Consider the following 25,137-nt stretch of genomic DNA (forward strand, 5'->3'; position numbering starts at 1 on the left):
ATAAATTAAATTTTAAATAAAAATAAATTTAATATTTTTATATTAATTTAAGGATTATTATCATTCCCATTTGAAATTTAAAAGATATTTGCATCCACAAAGTGAAGATGATAATAAACAATCAAAGATATTCAAGCAGCCATCGACACATTGGCTCAAGGGTTGCAATCTGCAAACAAAATTTAATCAAGCTTGATAAAAAAAGTTGATTAAGTTTAGATTAGCAGAAAGGAGCCTAAACAAAAGGAGTTTTGAGCTTTTAGATGAATATTTCTCACTTGTCATAGTTTAAAATTAGCTAGACAATTTCTTTTGTTATAAGTTAGATAGCGATTATTTGTGTGATTGCATTTTCCCTTTTGTTTTCTCTTCTTATATTGAGTTGTATTTGATGGAAACTGTTAAAACCATAAATATTTTTTCTAATACATTTCTTCAGAATTTTTTTGACAAAAACAAAGCAGATTAACTATTACCTGTTAAACAATTTCAAGAAAACTGAACACTCAAATGCGGGTACAATGTTTAATTAGTTTTATTTGATTGATATTTGGGTTTCAAGCTAACAAAAAGATTTTCAATTCTATTGTCTAAATTCCAGATAATAAATCTGTTAGGGAGGAGAAAGTGGATGAATGACTATGCCAATGATCTACAGGAGTCAAAGTTATGGAGAAATGGATGACCTTGTCCCCAGAACTTAATCATAAGCAGGATTCTTCATTTCTGGGTTTGGATGATGATGCTTTATAACAAAATAGTGGTGATACAACACCAGTAAGAAGTGCAGAATAATAGCATCATTGTATGTTGAAGGAAACAACAGGATTAATCACCATAATGCTTTTTGTTTAAATTTTGCAGCATTTCTTTCTTGTTCACCAAAATCTTGGCATTTAGGTGGCGAGAGAGAAGTCGATTCAATAAGGCCTGAGTTTAGAGATACAAAATAGTTGTTACAGACTTCACTTATAAGTGTCAACTTTTAAATCAAGTTCTTTTATGATATTATATCAAACCAAGACTTTCATACTAATAGATTCAGAGTTTAAATTATGACCGTTTATATTTATTAATTAAATATTTCAGTATAAATTAAAGTGAGCCAATGTTTATTATCACTTTAAGCTTAATGGACAATCAAATGTAAAGTGCATTAGAATTATAACATTGTTTTTGTGATTGTCACATAAAAGCTTAAGATTTTGGATCAGTAGTTTCTTGACATTTGAAACCAACCAAGAAGAACTTTGATTATACATGGCAATCTATGGTTAAAGAATTACAAGAGCTTACGAAATATGTTAAGCTGGAATCTGCTGGGGTCATGTTCAGTGTTTAAGCCTCTGCTTCAACAATTGTAAGAATTTTGATCAATCGTTTTTCTGACTTCATAAATATTCTCTAAAGTCGTTTGTAGCTGTCCCTGATAATTTCGAGTTTTGCAAATTTCATTGTATTGAGCTGGATCAAGCCTCTTTTTATTCAGTTGAGGATCAATTCTTAACAGGCTTTGTGAAGAATTTTTCATATAATGAACATAATTATAATAGAGTGATGATTTTCTATTGTTTTATTGTTGTTACATATTTCTACGATCTACTAAGCACAAGCACATTCAAGAGTATCACATGAGTACGTGTAATTTGTTTTCTTTCAAGCCTACAAATCCACTAATCAAAAACCAGATTTTTCATCATGAAGACAAGGAATGAATATTATTGTTCTTTGTTTTGCCATTTTACTTGTCCCACTATAGCATGGTTACACCCATGGTGTTCAAAACTTGGCAATGGTAACATCCACATTTGATACAGTTTCAGGCTCATATCACCAACCCAGTAAAATCAAGTCAAGCACTTTCAATTACATTCCATATGCCATTTGATTCAAAACTATCAACATACTATTTATATCTACAGGAAAATGAAACTTGCCACCATGGCGCCACCTTCCGTTTACTCCCTTTTGTTCTAAGAGAAAGGGCTTCAACAAAAATCATAAGGCCCACATTGTGTCCACATATGTACATGGGGGCCACATATATTCATACTGTTGTCGAAAGGCAAAATTAACCTACCACTTCCATCTTTCGTTCACAGTCTTTCCTACTAAGAGAAACTGAGAAAGGGCTTCAACAAAATCACAAGGCACAGACTGTATCCACACATACTTGGGTGCCCCATATATTCACACTATTAACGACAAAAGGCAAAATTAACCTTCCACTTCCTAGTCCTATGAATCAAGATGACCGACTTTAGTTGTTAAAGACTCTCTGGCCACAATTTGCCTCCATTTATCTTTAAGATCAGCAGGACTTCGACTTACATGAAATACATCTCGACCAAACTCTAAAATTTTCCTCCAAGGAATATTTTTATTTTTGGTTGAAAATTTCTGAAGTCCTTCCTGTCACGCAACAATAAATAACCCATGAATTACAAATTATAACATAAAAAAAAATCTTACGCTGCTCTCAACAATACAGAAAGATCCAATTAAAAAACAGAGAGAAGTTTTATAGCTGCACTTCTCTAAAGTTTTGAGACCGACTCTACTGTATAAACGGACTTGATGGATTTAGAAGGAAGGTGATTTGCATTTTAGATTGGCAATCCCCTCAAATCATTAGAACAATTTAATGGTATTAGTTTTCACTCTCTCACAACTCCAAAGATCGACAAATCAAAGGAATACAATGCATAGATTTGATACAGATACGTCATGTTTAAAAGACAGAATTTCTAACTTAAAATGAGAACACAGATGCTGTAGAATTCCTAAGGAAAGCAACCTGATTTGGCGATAACAATGGCATACGCATGGATGCTATGATTATCAACTTCAATATCAAAGTATGGGCACTTCACAGAAAACACAACAAACTTCAAATATTTCAACCCCTTTGTTGATTAAATCCATGCTAATCATTGTCACCAAGTCCAACAACTGTTGGTCAAGTTCATTTGATTTCCATCAAGTTGTATAGTAGGATGCTACAGCAAGATCTATTTTGAAAATTTTTATCAAGTAGAGGATATTTAAGCCTTAAGGTCAATGGAACATAGTCTATTACAACTGCATGTCTAGGATGATTTGTGTTCCAATTTCCAGAACATAAAGAAGCAAAGGTGTGCAACCTATATCAGGTGATTCCATCTCATAGCAATGTTGTAAAAGGCACAAAAAGGTACCAGGTGAGGCGAGACGAGTCAAGGCCCTGATGCCTCGCTAGGCGAGGCAAATGAGAAAAAGCGCACGCCTGAGACCTTAGAGGCAAGAGGCGATGGGTCAAAGATGCGTTGCCTCTTCAATTTGTTCTTTTTTTTATATATAATTTTTGTTTTAATATAAAACAAAAGAAAAACCTAAAGCAGCTCCACTTTATGCCACCTACAGAGTGCAGAATGCAAGGAGAAATAAAGCAACCAGGTATTTTCTTCCTTTTTTTCTCTCTTTCTCTCATCTTCACATTCTTTCCTCTCTCTCTCCTCTACTCTTCTTCTATTTTCTTCTCCTTTCACCTGCGCTGCACAACATGCAAGCAGGTCCGACACCTAATGCAATCCAGGGTTTTTTTTTTCTTTTTAATTTTCTTTTCTTCAATCTCTCTTTCTTCTCTTATTCTCACCTTCTATGGTCCATTCTTCACGCCAGCAATAATAGACTTCCAGCACTTTATTTGTTTTTTTTTCCTTTTTAATTTTTTTGTTAAATGGATAGTGTAACATGCTTTTTTTATTAAATGGGTATTGTTGTGATATGCCTTTTATTAAATGATTATTGTGATTTGTGATATGTTTTTAATAAATGGGAAGTGGTGTTTTTATTAAGATGTGTAATTGTGGAAATTATTGAAAAAATCAATTGTTTAATACTTTAATTTCTTATTTGCTTAAATTGGGACAACATTATATTTGATAGCTTTTATTCTTGTTGCATAAATTCTTTTTTTTTCTTTTTAATATGTTTTTTTACTTATTAAAGTAATTAAAAGTATGATATTTTATGTTAAAAGAGTGTGTGTGCGTGTGTATGTAATTTAGGTAATTTAAGTTAGGGCACCATGCTTCAAAAAGGCCCTCACCTCGCCTCTCGCCTAAGGCCATAGGGTGCCTTGTCACCTTAGTGCCACCTTTTGCCTTGAAAACATTGTCTGATAGTCAATACTTGCAAAGATAATTCAATAAGGTAGAAAAACCATATCCACCATACCTTTAGCTTATCTTCCTCCTCAGATTTCCATGGAAACCTTTTACGCCCTTCGTGAGAGAATGGCAGGTTTGTGCTGTAAATGCAGAGCAGTAAAAGAAAACCTTTTAACTTAAGGTTACCAAATACTCACTGTGAAACAAAACTATTTCATCTCAAGAATGAAACTTTACAAGAAAGCTAATTTCTTAAATGAAACAAGAAAACTTACGATATCTTAGCAGGAACTTCCTCCTTTTGTTTCATAGCTTCATCTGCTGAAGTGGTGTGTGGATGAAATGATGATTTCTTTGGTACATCAGCACTTTGATTATTCATTGGAACAGTATCTGAATAACCCATTTCAGGCTTATTTAATGCCACACCTGCACCAGTATATGTCACATTGGTTTCAGGCGCGTCGCCATGTATTTGCTCTTTTTCCCCCTCTCTCGCTTGGTCTCCTCCTCTCTCACTTGGTCTCCTGCCACAATTCTGTCTCCCTGCGACAATCTCAGTATCCGAATCACACATTTCAGGCACATTTAATGCCGCATCTCCACCAGTATATGTCACATTGGTTTCAGGTCCACCCTGATGTATTTGCTCTTTTTCCTCCTCCCTGACTTGGTTTCCTTCAGATGCTTTTGTAGTTTCAGATGTTACTTGTGCTGATTTATGAAGTGCACTATCAACAACACTCTCTTCTTCAACACAGTGAGCATTTAATTTTAAAGATTCTGCTTGCTCTTCTTCCTCAAAAATTCTCTCATCTTGCTCATCACCAGCTTGATTATTCTTTCCTTGCTCCATTCTCTTCAAATGTTCATTTTGGTTTCTCTCCCCCACTACAGGTCTGACATTTGAATCATTTCCTTTTGCTTTCCCATCATTATGCTTCTCTTTAGCATGATCAACCTCAACCGGTTCAAAATCCATAAATTCCTGCAAATTTTTCTTCGCTAGCAAAGCCTTCTTTCTCAGTTCTTCAGCCATGTCAAGTTGACGTTTATACCAACAAAAAGGGCAGTAAAAGTTTCCCTCTTCATCATATCTAGGGTTAAATGGGATACACTTGTCATGAAGAGCAATTGGACAACCAATTCCACAACAAAGCAGCAATTCCCCACCTACATTACATTTTATGCAAGTCTTCTCCTCCGACAAATCTAAATCCATAATATTTAAACCATCCTGCTTTTCTTTACACACATTACTTTCTCGTCTATCACCCTGAACATCACCATCGCCCTCGCTTGTTTGTTCGAGTTCCATCAAGTCCGTACTATCTTCTGCATTTGAGTCCTTCACAGAGATGTACTAAAATTTTGAATCTTTGATTCTGATTAAAGTAAAAACTAACATAATCTCCTAATTAAAACTAAAACTACCCAACAATGGTTTGCAAAAGATACACACACACACACACACTGTGAGAGAGAGAGAGGGAGAGATTACCGGAATAGGTGAAGGAAGTCGCCTAGTGGTAGTAGAAGAGAATGATCCGCGAGACGATTTCGAGAAGGGGGGCCTGGTGCTTCGTTTTTTAGTTCTCATTCTTTGATCGAAGAGCTCAAATTAGGGTTTTCTGGTCGTGCTTATTGCTGAGCGTAATGAAAATGATAAAAATGTAGTTATATATGGCATGACATTATAAATATATTTAATTTAATTATATAAAATTAACATTTGTAATATTAATCCGTTTTAAACTCAATTAAACTTAAATTCAATTATTCAATTCATTTTAAATTAAATTATTATTATTTAAATAATATTAAAATTTATTTAATTTTATATATTTTAATTAATAATATTTATATTAATAATCTATATTTTAAAAATTTTAATAATATATATAAATACTATTATAAAAATATATTTTATATTTAATTAATTATTCACATCAACCAGAAATATATATCAATAGTTCTTTCTACAACCTTCACATTCAATTTATTTGAAAAAGAAATTCATATTCAATGGACGGTTAAGTAATTATTGATCTTTAATAGGAAATTAGCAACTAAGAATTTTCTTACTACATCGAGACATATAATCATCCAATCAATAAAAAACTACACAGCTCACCATAATTTTAACTCAGCCGGGTGTAGGAAAGAGGGCAACTATAGACAGGATGACAATTGTAGCAAGTCATCAACTCATGCTGTTGAAGGAAGAGAATTCGAAGAACAAGGAATTTAAGAAACTATTAATAATTTTTCAAAAGAATATTTCATTAACTTGTAAATTTCGTTTTGCTGTACATGATTTTGCATTTCTCATACCTAGAGAACCAATGCCAAACTCTATCAGCAGTCAGTCTACAGTCCTTTTGTTGCACCAAATAGGAAAAAAAAATCTGGCACCATGAACAACAATTAGGTAAATTTTCTTGACAACGCCAAATGGTTGACATTAAAATGGAATTGTATAGGGTAATGCGTAGACATCTGCTTGATGCAAGTAGCATGCACTTGGCCAGAGGGTAGAGCTTTCAAGGCGTGGTTCATCTGGGTGAGATTTAAATCTTTTAGATGTACGAGTTTCTTGCTTTTTCGTCTGAAAAAGCCATTCTTCATCATCAAAATTTGTTTGCTCCAACTCAAGAGCTGGTGGAGCCCAATCCTCAATCAAAGACTTGTACAGGGCCTCCGCTGTTTGCACCTCCTTCCTATGGGACAACATCCCAGAAGCAGTTTTGACAAAATGAACAGCAGAGTTTTCATGCCGTTTTAAATCTCTCCTACAATTATTGGAGTTGCCGGCACTACACTGTCCTTTAACAGGCATTTGGATAATTTTCTTCTGCTGCAGATTAGAATCTGACCTCCCAGAAGTAGAACACAACTGCTCTCCATTGACAGATGCATCCGTCTCCCTAAGCCTTTTCAATGGTAGCTGAATACGTAGTATTAAATTCCCTGTTTGTTCTTATAAAAATTAAAAAAATTAGGAATCCCTTGGGAAATTATGGAATTCATCTAATCATGCATTTCAAATGAATAATAAGGCAGAGACTCACGACTTTTGGTGCCTTTATATTCCGAGTCATCTCCTTTTCTCTTGTTGCTACTCCGAGTGCCGTCAGATGAACAGCTACGGCTCTCAGAACAGACAGGCTGGTCATGTTCTTCTGTCAAACCACTCCTTTCAGCTTCCTCCTCTTTTCCCTTTGAAGGCAATCTTTTCTCCAGTTGGTTACATGTTCCTTCAATATACAAGGCTTTCTTGTTTCCTTTCCTTCCCTTTTTGCTTTCTTTCTTCTCCTTCCTTTCCTTTTTATCATGTTCTGTTATGGCCTTCCCCAAATCCCTCTGGAGCTTTTATGTACCAAAATAACAATTTTAGAATAGAGGGGCAGGGAAGACCAAAGAATATGAATGACCAAACTAATGAAATATCTCTTCGAAGCAACATGAAAATCACTTGCCAATGAGTCCTCACAAAGGTAAGTTACTATGATAATAAAAAAAAAAAAAAAAAAAAAAAAACCTCATAGAATCAGATTGCTGTTAAGAATTTAAGATCACAAGATCCAGCTTTCTAGAATCTGGAAAAAATGAACAAAAAATAAGTCTCAAGACCGTCTAGCCACAACTATTTTAAGGAAATCTTTCATATAGATGAAAAGCTATAAATTTTTTACCAGCCTAAAACACAAAAATATAATAGAATCTTTAACCATGTGAAATTGGAAACCTTAAAATGAATTAAAGTTAATCAATTCTTAAGTAATGTTGAGTCCATTAGAATCAAACTGAATCAGGGCAACCAATGACTCGAAGTAAAAGAAATCGGTTCATTATCACCGAGTAAAACCATCTATATCTCCTGTGTTTTTCTATTCAGTCTTCACAATATTATCAAGACAATTGACAGATCACAACGCCTGTAAACATTAGATGAAATTCAAGACATTCAATTTATTGCACCAATCTAAACAATTACAACACCTCCTTCCCACCCCCCACCCCCCCTCAAAAGAAAAAAAAAATTAGTACCAAATTGAAACAACACCTCTCTCTCTTCCCCTCAAACGAAACAATCTACTTCTATACAGCTGGATGCATAAGATCACACTAGAATCAATGATCTTCCCAAGTCTAAACCAATCCAACGCACAAATATATACACGAAACAAATTCCATTATTCAATACCTTCCGTTCAAGAATCGACCCCTAAATGCAAAACCTAGGGTTAACCTGACCTAAGTCCTAAAGTTTTTCAATTGACAATAAAAGCAGTTGAGCACAACTCAAAAACCAAATTTGCTCAACGAACCTTAATTGATTCGCTCAAGGGCATGACCGCGGCCTCACCGTGCGCTCCGTTCCTCAGGAAACACGGAGGCGGGTAAGGAAAGCACCGTGACATTTTTCCTATTATCTGCCCTGGTTTTACAAAGAAAACGGTTCAAGAAACTTTTCTTCTTCCTCCTCCTCTTCTTCTTCTTCTTCAATAAAAGTACCCCTAAGGTTTTCTTATCAGGTCGCGGCCAAGAAACGCACGTTCTAGGGTTTTCTAAGAGCTAAAAACTTTAACCCCACCTCTCTCGCCCTACAATGTTTGACGACAGAATGCCAAACCTAACGGACGGTGGGCTCTATTTATAGAGCGGCCTAGTTGAGATTCAACTAAGTCGGCTAGCCTTCTTTTTCTTTTTCTTTTTTTAATGTTGCGGAGAAAAAACTTCGTTTTTGTCTTTTACGGTAATGCCCTTATCTCTCTTCTTTTTTTTAACACTTGTATAAAAGTGATAAATTTATGTGGACACATAATTATATTAATTTATATAAAATTTATGATATTTAAAATTATTCTTAAAATTAAATTTAATAAAAAACAAATTAATTAAAAAATTAATTATAATTGATAGTTTTAATTTGAGATCTAAAGAAATTAAAACTAAAAAATAATATTTGTTATTTTTAATAAATTTTATTTTTGACAAACTTGATAAATATTTATTTACTTGTTTATTTTTCAAAAGAAAAAAATATAATTTTAACCTGATTCAAAATTAATTTTAATTTAGCTTTAATATCAAATTAAACTGATGTAATTCATAATTTTGTCTAATTAAATGAATCTAACAATTCAATTAAATATTAATCTATTTAAATTAATTTCATTAATTTAAATCTTAATATAAATAAATAAAAATTAATATTAACAAAAATAATTATAATTCCTACATTAATTTAAAATCTCTTTTATATTATATTTTAATGAGTAAAATAATAAGTCACTATAATGATACAATTTAAATTTATTCCATCGGCCGAATCGTCTATATTTTGAGGGGCTTCATCGGAAATTCAGGTTTAGAAAGGCATTTCAAAGGCGGGATCCAATTGAAAACGGCCACGTAGCTCAAACCTCTGGGCATAACCGAGTCTATACTCCACCTGATTAAAAGAAAAGGCCATTTTGTTAGTTTTTTTTTTTTTTTTTTTTTTTGGGTGGAAGTAGACGGTGCCGCGTGCCGAAAAGATAGCCCTAAAATCCTGGTTAAGCCCAAAGCCCTAGTCAATTCCGAACCTGTAACCAAACACATCTTTTTCTCCCTATTGAAAAACCCTCTAAGAGCTTCCACAAAGCGTGAGTAAAGCATTTTGATTTAGTCACGATGAGAAGAGTTAATGGACTCGCCACCCTGACTCGAAACATTGCCGCAGCCTCCTCCGCCGCTGCAGGCGCGACGTCTCGGCACCTTTTGGTTCAAGCCGCAATGATGAGCACTTGGTCATGTACGAATTCCTCGCAGAGAATTGCCGATCGTTTTGGAATATCAAACCCCTCTGTTGCGAGTGGTGTCGCAGGGACCATGTTCTTCTCTGTTGCGGCATCGTCTCTGGAGCAAGAGGTACACGAGAAGGAGCCACCACCTGCCAAGAAATTCCTCCCTAAGGATGTCGTCCTCTATCAATACGAAGCTTGCCCTTTCTGCAACAAGGTTAAAGGTATCTTTCAATGTCAGTTACGATGCTTTTGAATTTTGTTCGGCGGAATTTTACATTTACATGTATGTACGGGTGTTTGTGATTGATTATGAGGCACTTGCTCTTCGGTATTGTTTTCTCGCGAAGTGAATTTAGTGTGAGCTATCATAAATTAGTATCCAAACAAATTTAGAAAAGAACAGGTCGAACCATCGGAAATGGAGAACTAGTTAACTTTGTGATTGCTTGTTGAGAAATTGGCTTCTTTTCCATCAGCTGTTAGTAAAATGAGTTTTGATCTACTTATTATTATTATTATTATTTCTTCTCTCTCTCAGAGAAGCAATGCCATGAAACAAATGCTTGAAGATGTCAAATGCTTGGAGATGTTTACTTGTGAAGCTACTTGGAAGGCATGATATTATTTTCCATATATAGTAATTTTTTTACCAAGATGAATGAAGGCTTAAAAGGTTTCTTCTGGAATTGATTTTACTGAAACCCATTGAAGGGCTTGGTTGGTTGTTTTAACTGGAAGTTAGATTCTTTATGTCTGTTGTACCTCTTCTCTTAGCTTTTTTAATTTGAAACTTTAATGAATTTTTTATCTGTCATTTGTTCTTATTGTCTCAGCATTCTTGGATTATTACAATATTCCATACAAAGTAGTAGAAGTCAACCCAATCAGTAAGAAGGAGATCAAGTGGTCCGATTACAAGAAGGTGCCTATACTAACAGTTGATGGAGAACAGATGGTTGATTCTTCAGGTTCCTGGCTATTCATGTATATTTTGTTTTTGTTCCAAATTTGGCTGGTTAGACCAATGATTTTATTATGATTTTGAAAGAGAATGATCATAAAATTTGTTTGTTATTTTTTGTAATTGTTCTTGAAAAGCTGCATGTTCTATGGCACAGACATAATTGACAAGTTGCTCCAAAGGATTCATCCAGATAATTCTATTACAATTGGTGATGAAGAAAGCAAGTGGCGGGGGTATGATTGCATCTCCTGCATTCTAATTTTCCGGCTTTTTGTAATTCCTTGAGATCTTCATTCTTCACAGAGTTAATTCATTCCTGCAAATCAGTTATTTGCTCACTGATAGTTATTTAAATGGAAACCATGCCATTGTACTTCTATAAATTGTTTTTCCCATTATTTTAAAATTTGTGATGTCAAGGTGGTCTTAGCACATTTCTCTATATGTTGGATGCAGGTGGGTGGATAATCATCTAGTGCATGTTTTATCACCAAACATTTACCGAACTACTTCTGAGGCTCTTGAATCGTTTGACTACATCACCACACATGGTAAGATACTAGGACTAATCTATTCTCAGTATATTTTTAGTTAACTTCATGTACTCTTTGCTTGATCTTTTACTTGGTAGTGTGTGTGGAGTTACGGTTATGTTTTAACAGGTTTTTGCCTTTTAACATGCCTGTTTGCATATGTGCTTGGCTGGTCTTTTAATAATATAATTTGTTTTGATTTTTGAACCATTTATTGCAAGTGGATGCGAAGCATCACATTTTGACAACCACCTTATCTCTGTGGTACCCCCCTGTATATTAGGCAATTTCAGCTTCACAGAGAGGTTGGTAGCTAAGTATGCTGGAGCTGCAGCAATGTATTTTGTGTCAAAGAAACTGAAGAAGAGACATAACATCACGGATGAACGTGCAGCCTTGTATGATGCTGCAGAAACATGGGTAGATGCCTTGGAGGGTCGAGAATATCTAGGTTTGTATTTAGTAAACAAAATTTTAGATTTTTGTTTTTTCATGACTGCTAACCTCAAATGTGCATCTCACTCTTAATAGGTGGCTCAAAACCTAATTTAGCTGATCTTGCCGTCTTTGGTGTGCTAAGGCCCATTCGCTATCTGAAGTCTGGTAAAGATATGGTGGAGCATACACACATTGGTGAATGGTACTCGCGGATGGAACAGGCAGTGGGAGAACCTGCCAGAATTAAGGCATGAAATAACATGATGATTTTGTTGGTTGATCCAAATTGCAATGTGATTCTGCCTTGAGGTATATGGAAATTTAATTAGACGGACGTGGACAACTTATCAAATTTCATCAAGAAAATTATGTAAAGAATTAATTCTTGACTTGGAAAATGAACTGTATAACTCAAGAATCAAGCCTAATTATGTTTTATCATTGATAATAAGCTTTTTCGGGGGAATGGTCTTGGTGGTTCTTTTCTTCTAATTTTATAGGTTAGTTGGTGGTGTTGTGCAATTCTTTTCACTACTATTTTGTAGTATAAAAAATGTGTTTTTGATGTGCATGTTTATGCCTGTGATGGTTCATACGAAAGCAAACAGTGAAACCGTATGGGCAAAATTATCTATGCACATAGCTTGTAATTTCCAACCTGATGCTTTTATACAATGCAGTTGGATAGGCAGGCCAAGGTAATTATTTGAATCTTGCAAATTTTTAATTAGATGCTGAAGTCTCTGATTATTTTATACCATGGAGTTGGATTCATCATTTGAAGCTTCTAAAAATTTAGTTACATGCTACCAATGCGTTGAATAAGTATATGTGTGTACATATAATTAGGTGTTGAAGGATTATTTAAAATAAAAAAAAAAATAATCTAGAATGATAGGTGACGGGAAGTTGAGAACAGAGGTGATGATGATAAGTATCCATAGTTTGATACTGATGCTAACCTGGATTAGTGACGGTGATCATGATGAGTAATAATAACAATATAGTTGTTGAAATGATGTAAATTTATTTTTAATAGAAAATAAATAATAATTTTTATTTCAATTAATTTTTTAAGATAAATTTTTATTATATTACGTGAATTTAAAATTACATTATAAATTTTCTATCTAATGAATTTATTTATAAAATTACATTTTTTTTATAAATTAGAAAGAGTGTATCTAAAGGGGGGAAATAAGGGAATTATTTTCTTCCTATTATTCATTTTCTTATTTCTCTCCATTTCCTAACTAAATATATAAACTCTTGATTTTCATTACTTAAAATTTCTCCCTTGCCAAACGTAAACAAGGAAAAATTAGAAATGTATGGGTGGCGAGACACAGCCAAGCCAACTAGCCAATGTCTAGTTTGGCTGGCAAGTATATCCGAGATTCAGATTCGCCCTCGAGCTTTCCGCACCTAGGGGCGATGAACTTTCAGTTTGTGATTAATGCTCACTGGAAGTTCGCTTTTACAGCCACACACCGTTTATGTAACTGTAAACAAAGAAAAAGCCATTTTTGTATAAAAGCATGCACTAAGGAGCAACTCACTCTTCTACTCGCCGGTTAAAATATGTTCTGACAGATTCTTTCAAACGATTTTCCCTCTCTCTCTCTCTATCTGTAACTAGCTTTGTTATGACCAGAATGAAGATGCTTCTGTTAGGAAACTGGTTGATGTTTAATTAAGATTAATATTAACTGCGATCCATCTGCTTGCTCAACCATGTCTAGGGATGGCAGCGGATTAAAATTTTATGGACATTCGATCTGATTAAATTTTAATATGATAAATTTAAATAATATATAATCGAGTTTAAAATGGATTTGAGTTTGAAATTTAATACTCGTGACAGGTTCGAGTCGAATTTAAATTTTATATATTAAGTATCCGTTACCTGAATCCGTTTATATAAATATTTAATTAAAAATAAAATATATATTTTTTTATAATAATATTTATAAATTTTTATATATTTTATTTTATATAAAATAAAATTAAAATGTTTTATGAAATTATTAAAATTTTAAAATATAAATTCTCAATAAAAATAATTTTTTATATAGATTATTAATTAAATACATAAAATTAAACAAGTTCATGTATTTTTCGGATAATAATTGGGTTTGGGACGGATTCGGATAGTTGAGAATAAATTTTAATTGGGTTTGAAAAAGGTTGGCTAGTTGATAATAAATTTTAATTAGGTTTTGGAAGGGTTCAGGTTTTTAAAATATTAAGTGGGTTCGGGCTCGGATTCGAGTTCGATAATTTTTATAGGTACCCTATCTGTTGTCATCCCTAACCATGTTACAATCTTTTTTCGCCTTATTTTGAAAGAAATTAATAAGCCTCTTCTGCTGGGTGTCGTGAGAATATAATTGACCTTAGATTGATTCAAAATTAAAATTTGACCGAATTCAAATTAAATGAAATCGGTTAAATTTAGATTAATTAAATTGATTTTAAATTAGATTGAAATTGATTGCCCACTTTAAAAAAAAGTAAATAAATCTTACCATTAAGAAGATAAAAATTTTAAAAATTTTAATCATTAAATTTAATTAAAATCAAGATCAAAGTGAATCATTCAATTTAATCCCAAATAGCTCTAACTCTTGATCTTGAATAGATAATTCTAGCTTAAAACCGACTCAACTCAAACCACCATTCAAGTCTACATGAGAAAAAAAAAAAAACAAAAAAAAAGGCCCTGTTTGGATTCATTATGGGGAGAAAGGAAAATAATCAAAGGACATTTTATTTTTAATTTTCTATCATTTATTTTTTTCTTTTTTATTTGAATAGGTAAAAAATATTCAAAGAAAATATACTAATTACTATTTTTTTTTTCTTTTTTTTATTTCCTCTCCAAAATAGAGAGAAAAAATAAAGAGAAAAACAGTGAATATTTTCCTATCCACCCTTATATTTCTTCCTTTTATATATATATATATATATATATATACACACACACTATGCCACTTTATTTTCTCTATGTTATTTTCTTTTTCCTCCGATATAAATAGTGAAATTTCTTGAGTGACATGATTTATTGCGGCGTATATTATCGTACTAAGCCATGAATTTACCTTTTATTATATATATTTTATTTATAATTTTTATATATTTCATTATTTATTTATATATTTTATATTTATATATTATTTCTTCCATAAATTTTTATTCATCTGCATGAGTTTTTCATTTGTTTAAAATTATTTATCATATTTAAAATAATTATTTATATATTAATTATTTTTTTTTAATTTTATATCTTTATTAAACATAATAAATATTTATATTAAAAATAATTATATAAAATAAAAATATAATTTAATTAATTATTAATATATTTTAATATAAATGAAATTATTTTATTATTTTTTTAATTATAATATAAAATTTAAATACACTAAATAAAAATTAGTGAAATGATTATAATAAATATAATATTATTAAAAAAAAGGAAATTATGTCAAGAATTTTATAATTTAAGGAAAAAAAACCAAAAGTATTGTTGAGTCTTTCCCGATGAGCAAACTGACAATTTCCCTAAATCTCCTATTCCTCTGTATAACACCTGACTCTTTCGCGTCCAATTTGAGTGAATTTCTCTTCTCAGTTCTCTGTGTCTGTGTCTGACCCGATACACTTGTGACTATCTGTATCACAAAATCTGCACCTGTATCACCGCTCCCTTTCTCCCTCTCATAAATGCTCTTTTTAAGCATTTCCAGCCTTTTTGGGATTTTCACAACGACTCCTAACCCATCTCTCTCCCTCTCTCTCTCTCTCTCTCTTTTCTTTATGATCACTATCTCACCACCTTCTCTCACTCTAATATCTCTTTTTTTTTATTTTTGGTTTTTTTCCCAATTTTAGTTTGCTTGATTACGTCAATACTAATAAATATTATCCATAAAATATCGTATTTATTAATTATAATTACTTTTAAATTAAGATTTTGTCAGTTTTTCCACACACACGCTCTCTACCTATGTAGCCTTAATTGTCTCTTTCAGTTAAACCCAAAAAGCAAAGCAAACTGCTTTTAATGAAGAAAGAAAGAAAGAGCTGGTCATGCATCTCTTTTGATATAACCCCATCAAACCCTAGCTTTAAACCTACCTCAATTCGTACATCTTATGGTTTCTTCTTATTTTAATCTTATTATCTTTTATTAATTAATGGTGAGGCCATGAAATATCTATAGAAAAAAGAAGGTTTTTGGTGTTCTTTGTTATTTTGTTCTTTATTTCTTCTGCTCTCTCTGTGCCCAGTTATCATGGTTGTTCAAGCACAGTTGTACCCTGAAAGTCTCTGTTTCCCTTTCTCTGGTTTGCAGGATTGTATGGTTAATAATCTTGTTTCTGGGTTTGGAACGGATTTTTGTTTTGCTTTACAAGAGTCTCAGCAGCAGAATCTCTTTCTTCAACCGCAGAGCTCTCAAAACTTTGGTTTTGATTGCAATAATAAAGGGGCAGGGCCTTCTTCTTCCTCACAATCAACTTGTGATAGTTTCCTTTCCATGGCTCTTGCTCAACATCTAGATGCTTGTCATCTCGAAATACAAAGGCAGGAGGTGGACTGCATTCTTCAATTACAAGTGATTACCATATTCTAAATTAGCCTTGTTAGTTTTTTTTTTTTTCCCCTGCAACTTTTAGCTTTAGTCATACTTTTTTTTTTTTGGATTAATTAATGTCATTGATTTTTTTTTTCCTAAAAATACATGCAGAATGAGAGGCTAAGATCTGCTTTGCAAGAGCAAAGAAGGCACCAACTGGCAATTCTACTAAAGAATGTGGAATCCAAGGCCATTTCTTTAATGAGGCAAAAAGAAGAGGACTTGGCACAAGCAAGAAAGAAAATGATGGAGCTTGAGACATGCTTAAGAAAAGCACTGATGGAAAGAGAATCGTGGCAAAGAGTAGCAGGAGAAAAAGAAGCAATGGTCATAGATCTAAGCAACACGCTAGAACAAGTCAGAGAGAGACTGGTCTTGGGTAGCAGCACTAAAGGCCAAGATACCGAATCCTTTTGCTGTGGTTCATGCGATAGAGAACAAGAAGACCCCCTAAAAAAGATGGCCTGTAAAGGGTGCAATTCTAGGGCCTCGTGCATTCTCTTTCTACCTTGCAAGCATCTCTGCTCATGTAATTTCTGTGAAGCTTTTCTCCCTTCTTGTCCTGTCTGTGAATCCCCAAAGGAAGGAAGCATGGAGGTTTTTTGGGTCTAGCAATTAAGGAAGCCACCAAAGCAGATGAGGTGGTAGGGAAAAAAATAGAAAAGCAAGATATACTTTCCATTTCTTTTTTTTGGAGGGTTGAATGAAAGAACAAATGTCCATACCTGTAGTTTTTTTTTTTTTTTTTCTTCAAGGCGCTTTTCTTGAATCAAAATGATGATAGTATGAATAAATGGTCGGTTAATTATATTTTTACTCAATTTAGCTTATCAAAATGCAAATTTGAAACCATTATTTATTTTGATTCTGATCTTTTTTTGGCTCACAAGAAATGGCAACCAACTGTAGCCGTAACAATCTTATGCTTTCCACCGACACAAGATTTTGAAAACAAAGCTTTTCTTGGTTGATTTGAAAACAAATTTTTAATACTCAAATTCGAGTCCTCCTAATGGAAAGCCAAGCTTTTTGACGCACATCAGGAACAAAAGAATTGAAATGCCACCACCACACCTACAATATTTGTTTTGCCTATTCCAATGACAAAACAAATATTGCACACCCATTTTGCTCTTTTTGCTAGAAATGAGGCCTCTGTCCTTCCCTTTGAATACCAAGACAAAGAAAAGATTGGTTTGCAGTTCAATTTTGTTCATGTGTAAAAGTGGTTATCAAATCACAGGCTGCAAAAGTGGTTTTGATGTTAGTTGTCATGCTGTTATTTTACGCACCCCTGGGTCCCATAATGGTGTAGTATGTGCATGTGGGGTAGGGTCCCACAACGTACAAAATCAGAAGTTCCATTTCCAAGTGTTGTTTTTTTTGTCTGATCAGGGACGATATTTCCTGCAGAACTGCTGGGGGTGACTGTTAGTGTCCATAGTCGATACAAAGAGAGACCCAAAAAGATAAAAGGTTTGTTTAGGTTTTTTTGCTTTATATGGGGTTGCAGGTGGCGCGAGTGCGAGTCAAATTTGCCGTAGTGTAGGACATGGTGGCCAGCAACTCATCAGGAGAAATCCTACTTATCAAGGTTCAGAAGTTTTCATTTCTTTAGGTCTGTTTCTTGCCAAAGTGGTGGGAGCCCCCTCCTTCCGAGAAGTAGTTTTCTTGGCGCCAGGCCATTTGGTTGGTTTTTACTTAATGCGTGTCTTTTGAATTTTGATTGATCTAAGCAGCTCCTTCTATTTCACTATATGATAATTTTCTATACGACAATCCATTTTTGGAGAGATAAACTAAGCATAAAAATTAATCTCCCCATGACTATAAATTATTAAAATTAAATCTTAATTTAAACTAATTAAAAAAAGTAAAAAACATAATAAACGAATCGGACCCAGCCATGTTTTAGTCTAGAAATTGAAATTGAATTGATTAATTTTAAAATTGAATCAATTTATTTTGAAAATGAAATTGGATAGGTATAATTAAGAATCAAAATCCAACTAAACTAATCAAAATTAAATTGACCACAATATTGGCATGATTGATTAACATAATTTCGAGTCGAAACCAAATTTCTTTTTATAAAAGTTAAAAAAACAAATTGAATTTAATCAAAATTAAATCAAATCAAAACCAAAACTAAAATCTAAATCAAAGGGACCTTGTGATCCAATTCCGGTTTCAATGAACCTTAAACCAAAACTACCAATTCCAATTTAGAATCAGTTTTAATGAATATTTTGGATTAAATAATTTAACGGTTCGCTAAATTTCAAGTAAATTTACTCTTCATTTTATTGACTAATCTTGTGTCAAATCATAAAAGATTTTTTTTAAAAATAAATTTGGTAATTTTATTATAAATAAAATCAATTAAATTTGAAATTTTTTTTGAACGAATTTAAATTTTAAAATTTTGTGTCTATTTAATATTAAATTTAAAAGATTTAAATTTTTTTTAATAAAAATATTATTTTAGATATTATTAAAAATTTAATATAAAAAATTATATTTTTATTTTAATATTATTAAAATTAAAATTTATTAAATTTAAATTTAATTTAATTTTAATATTTTTAATTAATATATTAAAAAAATAATTTTTTCAATAATAATCCCAACAACAAATAAATAAATGCAGACCCAGAACAGAATTGCAACGGGCTGTTTTCAAGTTGTTCTTTAAAAGCCCATCCCAACGTAAATGGCACGCATTTTGTTCGTATTCGTCAAGTCATTTTGGCGAAGCTACCATACATCTGGTGCACCATTAGCATAAACTCTTCGAATTCTATCAATACACGTGGCCTTTCAACAATCTTGATCTAGCGTATTCTAGGTAATCCGGGTCTAGTCGGGTAGGTTTATCTAGTCCATGCCACGTGGAGCACCGACCAAGAGCAAGTACTTGAGTCTTCCGTGTTGTCGGTTACACCCAAGACAATTTCCAATATAGTAAAGCTACGTAGCCCTAGTCCAATAATAATATGTCACAAGTATCCCAATTAATTTAAATCTAATTGTTAAATTTAAAGCTATAAATTTTTAAAGTTTAGGATTAAAATTTAGTTCAAAATTTAGAATTATATATATATATATATATATATATATATATATATTGGAACACGACGTCTTATTACTCTTCCTGATGATTATTCTCTTTCTTCTTCTTACCTTCTGCTAGTTTTTGGTCCATCGCCTCTGCCGCGAAAAGCTGACGAGGAGCAATTGCCCTCTGATCTCTTTCTGTTTCATAAGGAAAGCAGGAGCCGATTGGAACTAGAGATGCAACAAGGAGATTACAATTCCTTCTATCAATACCATCCTCACCTTCAAAACCCTAACCCCAACTCCGACCCTAATCCTAATCCTACTTTAATCGATCACCACCAGACTTCATACGCATCCGCACCGCCGTTCACCACCACTTACGCGTCCTCCGATTACCCTGTTTATCCTCCCAATTACCCTCCCTATCATCAGAATCCTGATTCCGATGACGTCCTTCCTGCCACCGCTCCGTCATACAACCCACCGCCTCCTACTCCTCCGTCTACGACAGCAGCTCTGAACCCTAATAGTTTGCAATCCTCCTTCAACCCTCCACCACAACCTCCGCAACCTTCTTTCCCTCCTTACGATTCCCATGGGCCCTACCAGCCTTCAACCACTCAGCAACCTTATTACTCACCGTACGATCATAATCAGACGGCTCCCAGTTACGCTTCTCCTCCGCCTCCTACTTCCTCAATTGCACCAAATCCTGACACTAGTGCCAATCCATCATATTCTTCCATTTACAGTGCCCCACCTTTTAATAATATAGGATCATCTGTCCCACCTGCTTATGATAATCCATATGAGAATTCGCTGAAATTTGATCAAAGCGTTGGGTATTTTGATGATAAGTATGGAGGTTATAATCGGAGCAGATCCGATTTGGGGTCAGATATATACGGGAAGCGACCAGAGAGCAGGTACAATATCGGACCCGAAGATGGGTATGGGGATGGCGTTTATGCCTATCAAGGGAGCAAGGTGGAGCCATATGGAGCCAGGGGCACTGCTCCAAAATCGTCAACTTGGGCTGGGTTTGATGATTACGGGAGAGCTATTAGTTTCCCTTCTGGGAAGGACTCATCAATTGATTTGGATTCCAGTAAGATTGTGCGAGCGGTACCAAAGGCAGATTCACAGCAGGATGTAAAGAGTGGGGTCCAAAAGTTCAGGGTTAAGCTGTTGGCTGAAAGCGGAGGCCAGGGCACCATGGATGTACTTTGTCAGGTACCTCGTTTTCTTCTTTTAATATGTGACATATTTGTTTTGCTTTTCATTTTTAGAAATATTAAGATATTGTCAAAGTATATCCGAGATAAAGGCATCACGCAGCCTCCAATGGAATTTTTCCTTATATTCACTCACAGCCATGCGGTTAACATTGGTGAAGAGCAAGTGAGAGAGATATTGTGTGTAAAAAGAAAAAACTTGAATGTTATGGGTATTCTTGTCCACAATTTTTTTTTCTTTAGTTTTGTAGATATTGTTTGGAAATTATGCCATTTGTTATGGAATTTCGCCTAGTTATGTTGGGTTATACAAAATTGAATTCTTGGAAGTGAAATGAAAAATATTATGGTTCTCAACGAAATAATTATGTAAACGTAAATAAATTCACCCTGAAAAATTTTGTTGGAATTCATTTGTTCCAAACAGGGTTCTACAATAACTTTTGTTGAGGCTTTAGCTTTCTTAATTTGGTGTTGAAGGATTGTTGACCAGAGTCTTTTCAAATATTGTGTATAATCCTTTAAATGTATCAGTGCCAAATAGGATTTACCATGTGGAATTGAGCCTAAAATGGCGTTGGTTGCCTCTCTTTCACTTGTTACATAAATCACAGCTACTTCTCCATTTAGCTGAATTTTTTATCACCTCCCTTAACTTATGCTTTTTTGGATTTTCTTTGCTTATTAAATTTAAATTCTCTTTCAGATTGGTTTGGATGGTATTCGCATGCTTGATCCCAGTACCAACCGGACTTTGAGAATATATCCTCTTGAAAACATAACAAGATGCGATGTGAGTGATGAATTCCTCTCTCTTCTCATTGTCTTTCCCTTTGAAGCTTGAAATGTTAATTGGTTAATACTGGGATGCACTCTCTTCTCATGTAGGTAACTGATTCATCTACCTTTGCGTTCTGGTCCAAGAGTTCTGTGGATATTGAACCAAGACGTATCAGATTACAATCAAATAGTTACACTACCAACACACTTCTTGACATAGTGACAGCAGCAACTGTGCAGGTTTGTTCATAGGAACTTATGTTTTCTGATTATATGATATGATAGTCATATGTCCTTTTGTCAGACCATTAGCTAATATCACTTGCATTATTTTTTTATTATCATTGTTGTAACTTTACTTCAAAACCAAATTCTAGTGCTAGATGTGTACTTTTAGAAAAGCAAATGCTACAATTAGATAATATGGCACTGGCACGTATTGATAATTTCTATTCTGTCATGTGTCAAGCTGGTTTTGAAAAGTTTTGTAGTAAATGGTGCTTGTCTTCTTTTGGGGTTTTTGTCTTGAATTTTTTAGGAGTTGAAGAAGCTTCTTTACTGTGTTCAAGGTGCCACCAGATGGAGAGAGGAGGGTGGGGCTAAATTTAAGCTTGTGGAAATCGTCCTCCCCTCCTCCTTCCAACTGAAATAAAAAATAAAAATAAATAAATAAAAGGTCTGCCCTGTTTAGGAGTGGGTTGAAGGAGTCTTCTTTTCTATGTTGAAGGTGGCACTAAATGGAGAGGAAGGGTGGAGCTACATATAAGCATGCGGAGATCATCCTGTCCTCCCAATTGAAAGAAAATTAAAAACAAATAAATATTTTTTTTCTTCCCACCTGATTGAAAATGGCAGGGTGGATGTTGGTTCTTTTCTCTGAAAAGGCGTATATGTTCTTTTAGACTGGGAAGCATGCTTACTGCTGCCATATTCTGGTTATAACTGAGGGTTTTCAAGTTATTATTCATTTAGTGTACTTCAATTTACCTATAGTTAAATTATATATAGGCGCAGAAATTAGTTTAATTGCTTTTGGCTGTTGATATCCAGTAGTCAAGCATTGTTTTTTCTGCTTTCTTAAAATGCAGCTCAAGGAGATGGGTGGGAGCAGGAGGCCTACTGAATCTTCGACGACGCTTGAGCAGCCCATAGAAAAGAAAAAAGTGTTTGTTGATTGGATGAACTTGATAAAAGCTGGCAATGAGGAGAAAGATCATTGGGTATATATTGAGCTTTTTAATTGATTTACTTAATGCACTAGCATTGGTGACTGTTAATTTTTTCCTTTTTCAATTTTATAGTTATAAGTTTAGCCTATATTTCAATTATTTTATTCTCAGGTCCCTGATGAAGCCGTTTCGAAGTGCACAGGATGTGGGACAGATTTTGGGGCTTTTGTGCGCAAGGTAAATTCATTTCCAATGATTGATGAACCACTTTTGAGTTCAAGGATACTTTCATGGCGAATCTAATGTCTTTCCCTTCCTATTATCTGTCAGCATCACTGCAGAAACTGTGGAGACATTTTCTGTGATAAGTGTACACATGGTAGAATTGCTCTTACCGCCGATGAGAATGCTCAGCCTGTTAGAGTTTGTGACAGATGCATGGTATGTACTTTTAGGAATGCAAAAAAGTATAGTTGTCTTTCCTTCTGATAGAATAACAACACTTTTTGTTCCTATCATTCAGGCTGAAGTGACTCAGAGGCTGAGTAATGCAAAAGAAGTAGCTAGTAAACCTGCAGGATTGCAGTCTCATGAGGATCTTGCAAGGAAGCTTCAGGTAAAAAATATATTAGTTTGAGGCATCCAGGTCACCTTGCACCGTTGGGCTCTGAATGAGTGCCTTGGATCTTTTAGCTTAAAAAATGCATTTCTGGTTGTGATTTTAATCAATGGTGATTATTTGTGACAGGAGGAAATGGATAAAAATCGCAAGGCATCATCAGGTAATCTTGTTATTTGGAATTGATGTTACTTTTGTTTGTAGAAAAGCAATTTACACTTCTATTTGAAGATAATTTGAACTTAAAATGATGGGAGAACAGGTTTCCCAACTTGATGGTTCATACTGAACTGTCTGTGGTTGTGCAATAACCATTGCAGGAGGCTTTTGATTAGTGGTGGAGTTAGGAGAAGTTTATGCTTGGTGTTCCCAAATTTTTTTAAAAGGTTGACATTTATCTCTGGTGCTTACACAAATTTTAAATTTGTTTTGCCTTTTCAGGATCCATGTTAGATGGATCTGGGAGGCTGAGGGAAGTTGCCTGTCCTACCTGCACTGTTCATTTGCAGGTTTGATCATTTCTGTGCCACGCTGTAGGACTTAAATTTCCGGATATTTCGTTTATTCATGATGGTTGCGAATAATGCAGGTCCAAGTGCCCAGCTCGGGTTCCAAAACTGTCGAGTGTGGAGTCTGTCAACATCCATTTCTTGTCAGTGCTCATTGATTTTGCATCTAGTTTCATGACTATTGAAGGCGGCTTTTGTGATAAAAATGCTATTCCAACTTAGGACGGGATGATCCTATCCTAGTTCAGGATATCACTGAAATTGATTTCTGTAACAGGCGTCAACAGTTGTATATGGTTATAATTATTTGCTTCTTGTAGCTTGGGGAGTTTCCATGGATTGGTGAGTTTGTAATCTGTTGTTGCTTGCTTGTTTATAATCAAATAAAAAGATCTATCAAAATCAAGAAATGAAGCATTTGATTAGGGATAAGCAGAATTTGGTTCAAATCTGAAAAATCGAATTGAATTAAGTCAATTTAGTTTAATCGATTTGATTTTAAAATTAAATCAGTTTGGTTCGGTTTTGAATTATAAAAATTTTGATTATTTTAGTTGGGTTTGGTTTTGAAGAGAAAAAAATTGATTAAATTGAATCGAATCAAATTAAATAGTAATTTATATAGTAAAATTAAATTAAATCGAATTGAGTCGATTTTTGAATTAATTTATTTTTATGAAAAATTTATGAATTTTATATAATTATATATATATTAATTATTTAATTTATTAGGTTTAAACTAAAGTTAAAATTAGACTAAATAACTTGAAAATCAAGTCTAAATTCAAAAATCAATAAAAAATCAAATCGATCGGTTTGAATCGAATTGAACCAAAATAAAATGGTTTGATTTGATTTAATTTTTCACCCATTTCGGTTTGGTTCGATTTCTAAAATTTGCGGCTCTATTTTTATAATTTAATTCGATTCGGTTCGATTTGAATCGAATGCTCACCCTACATTTGATGGGTGAGATGGAAAATTAATCAACGGATCATGTGTTAGATGGCCGATGGTGCTATTGAACCAGATTTATGCAACATGTTATGTATTAATAATATTGCCAAAACGATATAAGGTTTGCTATTAATGGTGTCCTCGTGAGGGGGACGGCTTGCCTGATTATCAAGTGCCTATGAGTCTGCTGGGGCAAGTTCAAATTTGCATTTTCTACGTTAAAATTATTATATGATTTCATATAATAATAGAGTTTACGCGGACATACACCAAGAAAAAATTTAAAAAAAA

General features: G+C 33.7%; 5 protein-coding genes across 13 annotated transcripts; 3 read left to right on the top strand and 2 right to left on the bottom strand.

Annotated features, from left to right (window-relative positions):
• Window positions 1-1,847: 1,847 nt before the first annotated feature.
• LOC110655908 (uncharacterized) lies at window positions 1,848-5,836 on the bottom strand. 4 transcript variants are annotated; one of them, XM_021812411.2, is made up of 5 exons: window positions 5,653-5,836; window positions 4,427-5,514; window positions 4,219-4,291; window positions 4,091-4,145; window positions 2,234-2,412 (listed from the first exon to the last, which is right to left on the bottom strand). In XM_021812411.2, exons 1-5 carry the CDS (start codon window positions 5,749-5,751, stop codon window positions 2,381-2,383), a joined length of 1,347 nt encoding a protein of 448 aa, XP_021668103.2. In that variant the 5' UTR covers window positions 5,752-5,836; the 3' UTR covers window positions 2,234-2,380. The 4 variants fall into 4 exon arrangements, with proteins under 4 accessions (XP_021668099.2, XP_021668102.2, XP_057986757.1 ...); XM_021812407.2 differs by lacking the exon at window positions 4,091-4,145 and having other exon boundaries at window positions 1,848-2,412; window positions 5,653-5,834; XM_021812410.2 differs by lacking the exon at window positions 4,091-4,145 and having other exon boundaries at window positions 1,848-2,412; window positions 4,427-5,499; window positions 5,653-5,832.
• A 561-nt stretch (window positions 5,837-6,397) lies between these two features.
• On the bottom strand, window positions 6,398-8,732 carry LOC110655906 (uncharacterized). Of its 3 annotated transcripts, none has more exons than XM_021812403.2 (3): window positions 8,483-8,732; window positions 7,223-7,514; window positions 6,398-7,130 (listed from the first exon to the last, which is right to left on the bottom strand). In XM_021812403.2, exons 1-3 carry the CDS (start codon window positions 8,573-8,575, stop codon window positions 6,616-6,618), a joined length of 900 nt encoding a protein of 299 aa, XP_021668095.2. In that variant the 5' UTR covers window positions 8,576-8,732; the 3' UTR covers window positions 6,398-6,615. The 3 variants fall into 3 exon arrangements, with proteins under 3 accessions (XP_021668095.2, XP_021668094.2, XP_021668096.2); XM_021812402.2 differs by having other exon boundaries at window positions 7,223-7,520; window positions 8,483-8,727; XM_021812404.2 differs by having other exon boundaries at window positions 6,398-7,121; window positions 7,223-7,520; window positions 8,483-8,725.
• A 973-nt stretch (window positions 8,733-9,705) lies between these two features.
• LOC110655905 (uncharacterized) lies at window positions 9,706-12,344 on the top strand. Its single transcript, XM_021812401.2, has 6 exons — window positions 9,706-10,164; window positions 10,777-10,911; window positions 11,062-11,140; window positions 11,364-11,458; window positions 11,724-11,891; window positions 11,972-12,344. The coding sequence occupies exons 1-6, from the start codon at window positions 9,831-9,833 to the stop codon at window positions 12,130-12,132; spliced, it is 972 nt and encodes a 323-aa protein (XP_021668093.2). The 5' UTR covers window positions 9,706-9,830; the 3' UTR covers window positions 12,133-12,344.
• A 3,082-nt stretch (window positions 12,345-15,426) lies between these two features.
• Window positions 15,427-17,371, top strand: LOC110655904 (probable BOI-related E3 ubiquitin-protein ligase 2). 3 transcript variants are annotated; one of them, XM_021812400.2, is made up of 3 exons: window positions 15,431-16,080; window positions 16,236-16,496; window positions 16,629-17,321. In XM_021812400.2, exons 1-3 carry the CDS (start codon window positions 16,078-16,080, stop codon window positions 17,127-17,129), a joined length of 765 nt encoding a protein of 254 aa, XP_021668092.2. In that variant the 5' UTR covers window positions 15,431-16,077; the 3' UTR covers window positions 17,130-17,321. The 3 variants fall into 3 exon arrangements, with proteins under 3 accessions (XP_021668090.2, XP_021668092.2, XP_021668089.2); XM_021812398.2 differs by having other exon boundaries at window positions 15,427-16,472; window positions 16,629-17,329; XM_021812397.2 differs by having other exon boundaries at window positions 15,431-16,496; window positions 16,629-17,371.
• A 2,253-nt stretch (window positions 17,372-19,624) lies between these two features.
• LOC110655903 (protein FREE1) lies at window positions 19,625-24,299 on the top strand. Of its 2 annotated transcripts, XM_021812394.2 has the most exons (10): window positions 19,625-20,810; window positions 21,519-21,605; window positions 21,701-21,832; window positions 22,681-22,812; window positions 22,933-22,998; window positions 23,092-23,202; window positions 23,285-23,377; window positions 23,510-23,543; window positions 23,822-23,889; window positions 23,970-24,299. In XM_021812394.2, the coding sequence occupies exons 1-10, from the start codon at window positions 19,812-19,814 to the stop codon at window positions 24,045-24,047; spliced, it is 1,800 nt and encodes a 599-aa protein (XP_021668086.2). In that variant the 5' UTR covers window positions 19,625-19,811; the 3' UTR covers window positions 24,048-24,299. The 2 variants fall into 2 exon arrangements, with proteins under 2 accessions (XP_021668086.2, XP_021668087.2); XM_021812395.2 differs by lacking the exon at window positions 23,822-23,889.
• The last annotated feature ends 838 nt before the right edge of the window (window positions 24,300-25,137 follow it).

This window comes from Hevea brasiliensis, chromosome 12, assembly GCF_030052815.1.
Source record: "Hevea brasiliensis isolate MT/VB/25A 57/8 chromosome 12, ASM3005281v1, whole genome shotgun sequence".
Taxonomy (NCBI): domain Eukaryota; kingdom Viridiplantae; phylum Streptophyta; class Magnoliopsida; order Malpighiales; family Euphorbiaceae; genus Hevea; species Hevea brasiliensis.